The sequence below is a fragment of the Zingiber officinale genome, chromosome 10A, assembly GCF_018446385.1.
Source record: "Zingiber officinale cultivar Zhangliang chromosome 10A, Zo_v1.1, whole genome shotgun sequence".
Taxonomy (NCBI): domain Eukaryota; kingdom Viridiplantae; phylum Streptophyta; class Magnoliopsida; order Zingiberales; family Zingiberaceae; genus Zingiber; species Zingiber officinale.
In genome coordinates, this window is record NC_056004.1 from 31,959,996 (window position 1) to 31,964,675 (window position 4,680).

At 33.1% G+C, this 4,680-nt stretch overlaps 1 protein-coding gene across 1 annotated transcript; it reads right to left on the reverse strand.

Annotated features, from left to right (window-relative positions):
* Positions 1-970: 970 nt before the first annotated feature.
* On the reverse strand, positions 971-1,975 carry LOC122026573 (adenylate isopentenyltransferase 1, chloroplastic-like). Its single transcript, XM_042585310.1, has one exon. The coding sequence runs from the start codon at positions 1,973-1,975 to the stop codon at positions 971-973; it is 1,005 nt and encodes a 334-aa protein (XP_042441244.1).
* Between the last annotated feature and the right edge of the window lie 2,705 nt (positions 1,976-4,680).

Sequence of the window (4,680 nt, forward strand, 5' to 3'; positions counted from 1 at the left end):
TTCATACATCTATGTATAACGATATTATAAAATGTCAAAAATGTGAGGAGGAATTAAGACAACATTACTTTATAAGATATTTTTCGATGATGTTAATAAAATTTTAGTGTTGCCAAAAATATATCCAATTAATACGAATCTGGTTGATAAAAAAATTATTTTTTATTTTTTAACTAACGCTTAGAGAAAAAAAGCGCTCCAATTTATACCTTTATGCTCTTTCTTTAAAAGTAATAATGGTACGAGAGTTCTATAGTTACTAACGAACTCTCACTCTAAAAAAAAAAAAAAAAAATTTAAATTTTTATATCAGATATTAAACTGATAAAAATAGATATTATATTTGATCTTAGTCAAAAGTTTGAGAAATACATACTTTCTAATATTGTCAGTCCAAAATATTTATAAAAACTTCTCTACTCACGGTGTTATCAATAGTAAGCTATGAGATTAAAGGTAATCCTATGATAATATATATTTTTATATAAAAAATAATCAGAGAAAATTACTCATAAACATTAAATTTAGTTTCATTATAAAAAAATATTAACATAATTTAATTTTGGACTTTATCCAAATTAATTATTAAAAATCAGATTAATTAATATGGTTAGGTATAGTGATAAACAGCTAATTGAAAGGTCAGATTAATTAATATGGTTAGAGTCTTGAACTGTATAGTGATAAACTGCTAATTGATTCTCTGCGGGAGCTTAATATGGCTGATATTGAAGTCGTATTTGAATACCAACTTCAAATAAAACTTTTATTTAATTTATATAGAGTACGGAAGATTACTGGAAAAGGAATTTCGAGAGCCTAAAAAGTACGTCTCCTAAAGAATTCCTACATCATCTCAAGAAGCTAATTTTTTTTTTTTTTTTTTGTTAAGAATTCACATATTCAAAGCGCTTTTTATTCATGTCCGAATAGATCATCTTTATCTTGCGCAAAATTTGGTAGCCAATTCTTAGTTTGATCTCTTCTCTAAAAACTGTGCCACAGCAGTCGTGCTCGGCTCAATCACATCCCTTTGCCAAGGCACCGCCATGGCACCCTCCTGCCCGGAGAGATACGCCGTCACAGCAGCCGTGGCGTCCACTCGAAGCAGCGGCCAGCCCATCGACTGCAGTCGCTTGATCTTCTGTATTTGTATCTCCGACAATAAGCGCGTGTTCTCCTTCATGGCAGCGAGCGCCGCCTCGTAGACTGGTCGAGTCCGCATGCCTTTTTCAGTGAAGTAAGCTCGGAATTCAGACACCCCGATGGTCTTCCCGATCCCGACATACTTCTCCTTCGCCCCTTCCTTCATGAAGAAGTCGCCCAACTCGTCCATCAAGCCCTCCTGCACCATCTCGTCCACTCGGCGTGCGAGGTGCTCGGCCAGCACTTTGGCGTCCACGTGCACCCAGATGAACAAGCAGTCGTATTGCGGGGCCCCTTCCTCTCTCATTTCCTCACTGACGAACGGGTCGTAGTTGGGGTCGAACTGGTCCGCGAGCAGCGCGTAGATGAACGAGTTCGACCCTCCAGTGAGGAACGGCACTCGGCCGCGGGCCGAGACCTCTTGAATCTTGTAGCCAGCCACGGCACGGTACTCAGCGGCCGGTAACTCCCCGGATGCCGAATCATAAAAATCTAACAGATGGTGCGGAACCCCACGCTGCTTCGCCGGTGCAATCTTATTGGAGGCGATGTCGAGCCCGGGGTACACTTGGATCTTATCAGAGTTGATGACTTCGCCTAAGAACCTGAGCGACAACTCAATGGCGAGCTTGGTTTTGCCTGTTCCAGTGGCGCCCATGACCACCACCACTCTTTCCTTGGACACGGGCGTTCTTGGCATGTCGACGACGACGCCATTAATGGCGGCATGGCTGCCGTGGTGGCAGTTGCATTTCTCAGTACTGCAAGAAAAAGCACCGGAGACAAACACCTCCTCGGATTTGGACATGCAAAGCGTTGCACCCTCCATCTTCGTGATGGTCTTGATTGAAGAAAGCAGTAGAAATCGTTTTGGGGAGATTTGTACTTCGCAATGAGTTTCAAGTGAATTTATACACTTTTAAGTCTGGAGTTTAAGAAGGTTGTAATCTTATCTAATAATTTTATAATTAATGTTACGCTGCGCGGCCAGGGTAAGTATTAAGTGTAAATAATAATAATAATAAATTTAAAACGATTTTTTTAAGGCTCATAAGGGATGCGTGATCACACCATTTTTTAAGGTAAAAAATTATTACTTTTACTAAACAATATATTATTTTTTTATTTTTTCTCTCTCATATATAATATTTAATAAATAAAATTTATTATTTAAATTTAAAGAAGTACTTCATAAATACATATAAATTTTTTTTTAACTATCTTATCTAGAATTTAAGATAAAATTTTTAGATAAAATGATTCAGCTATATTCTTTAAAACTCTATAATAGACAAGTGGGTTAATTACTTTTTATTCCTTAAGTTTAATGCATATTAGGATAAATTAGGATAAATTTATTCAAAATAATTTCATCAATATTTTAGCCAAAGTACCCTCTATATTTCATTACTATTTTATTTAATATCAAATACATGTAAAAAAAGAAAAATTAATAGGAGGAGTTTAGTTAAAAAAAACTTTAATCTAAATTTTTAAAAATGAATAGTGATCGATTTATTAAAGAAACGTTAATCTAAATCTCATTTGATAAGATATTATTATTTTTTATTTAAGCTGTTGTTTTCTTTGCTTAAAAATAGAAATTATTTATTACTTACCATAAGTTGTAAAAAGATAAAAAAAAATGGGTTGAGTTTAATATCTTCTATAACACTCACTTATAATTAATTTTTGGATTTTTATAACCTATCTAAATGCAAATTAATTTATCTCTTTTAAAATATAATATATATTATTTTATTAATTAAGATTTTTTTTTAAATGTTACTTTGTAACTTTTATATTTGCAATGTTTTATAGATAAATATAAATTTATTAATCAAATTGGCATACTACCCTATTTAGTCCGTCAGAAATCTTAAAAATTGAAACGGACTTGAGCACGTCGATTAATTATATTTTTATTATTAGTATGTATACTAAAATTTTAATTTTTTTTATAAACATTTATTTTGAAATGAAAATCATATTAGTTAAATATTTACATTTAGTAAAATATAGTTATCCATTTAATTTATATTGTAAATAACATGATGTGTGGTGTCACACAGAAGATCATGTTATCAGTTTCTTATAAATTATAAATAGTAGCTCACACCCAAGATGGATTGAGACAAACTATTAGAATGGTTGTAGTGTAATTTGATATTAGTTTATCTTGACTATAAAATTACACTAGTACACTATGTGTATATTGAGCATGACCATTTGAGGTTGTTCCTTTTATACTGACTTCATAAAAGAACAGAACCTCTGTTATTATAGATGTGTGTACTCTTAATTCTGATATAATAACAAGCATATATACTTAGTATTTATTTCTTTAATTTATCAATGGGTGAGATTTATTTCGTTAAATCAATATGCCCGATAAGTTGGGAAATAATATTATTTATATGGTGTATTGTTGATTATAGAAGGAAACTGTGTCCTAGTTATCTAGGTTGATGATGTCTTCTTGAGGAGCTCATAAGGATTGTCATGTAAACCCTGCAGGTGGACTTAGTCAGACATGATAATGAAGTTGAGTGATACTACTCTTGGAGCTAGATATTAATTAAGTGAGTTGTTAGTAACTCATTTAATTAGTGGACATTCAATATCTTAAACATAGGGAGACTAACACACTCATGATAAGAAGGAGCCTATAATGTAATATGAGATTGGTGTGGTAGTACAATAATAACTCTTTAGTGGAATGAGATATTATTGATGAACTTGAGTTAGGTGTTCAGGGTGAACACGGGAAGTTCAAGCTCATCGGGAGGCCAAAACCAATTCCTCCTCTCTGTCCCTGTTGTAGCCTTTATAAATCCTCATGTTCACCCGTTTTGATTCCACTTCTTACCCAAGTAATGGGCAGGCCACATCCTTACTTGGTGCCCAAGCAAGGGCCGACCAAGCATTGCTTGGAGCCCAAGAGGTGGCCGACCAAACCTTGTTTGGTGCCCAAGCAAGGGGCCGGCCACAAGGGAACTAAAAGGGAGTTTTAATTTTAAAATCTTTCCTTTTATAGTCATCCTCCAAGGGATTTAAAAGAGAGATTTTAATTGTAAAAATCTTTCTTTTATAGCCATCCTTCAAGGGTTTTAAAAGAGAGATTTTAATTTTTAAAACTTTCCTTTTATAGCCATCCACAAAGGGATTGAAAAGAGATATTTTAATTTTAAAATCTTTCTTTTTTTGTAGTCATCTACAATTATTTAAAAGAGAGATTTTAATTTTAAAAATTTTCTTTTATAGCCATCCACAAAGGGATTTAAAAGAGATATTTTAATTTTAAAATATTTCCTTTTATAGCTATCCACAAAGGGATTTAAAAGAGAAATTTTAATTTTAAAGTTTTTCCTTTTTTGTTGCCCAAGCTATGGCCGACCATGATTGGAATTAAAAATAAGTTTTAATTATGTTTAAAACTTTCATTTTTAGCATTCACTAAGGATTATAAAAGAGAGGTAGATGGTGCCTTATGGTGTAACACACAACCTAAAGTTCCCTTTTCTATTTTCCTTG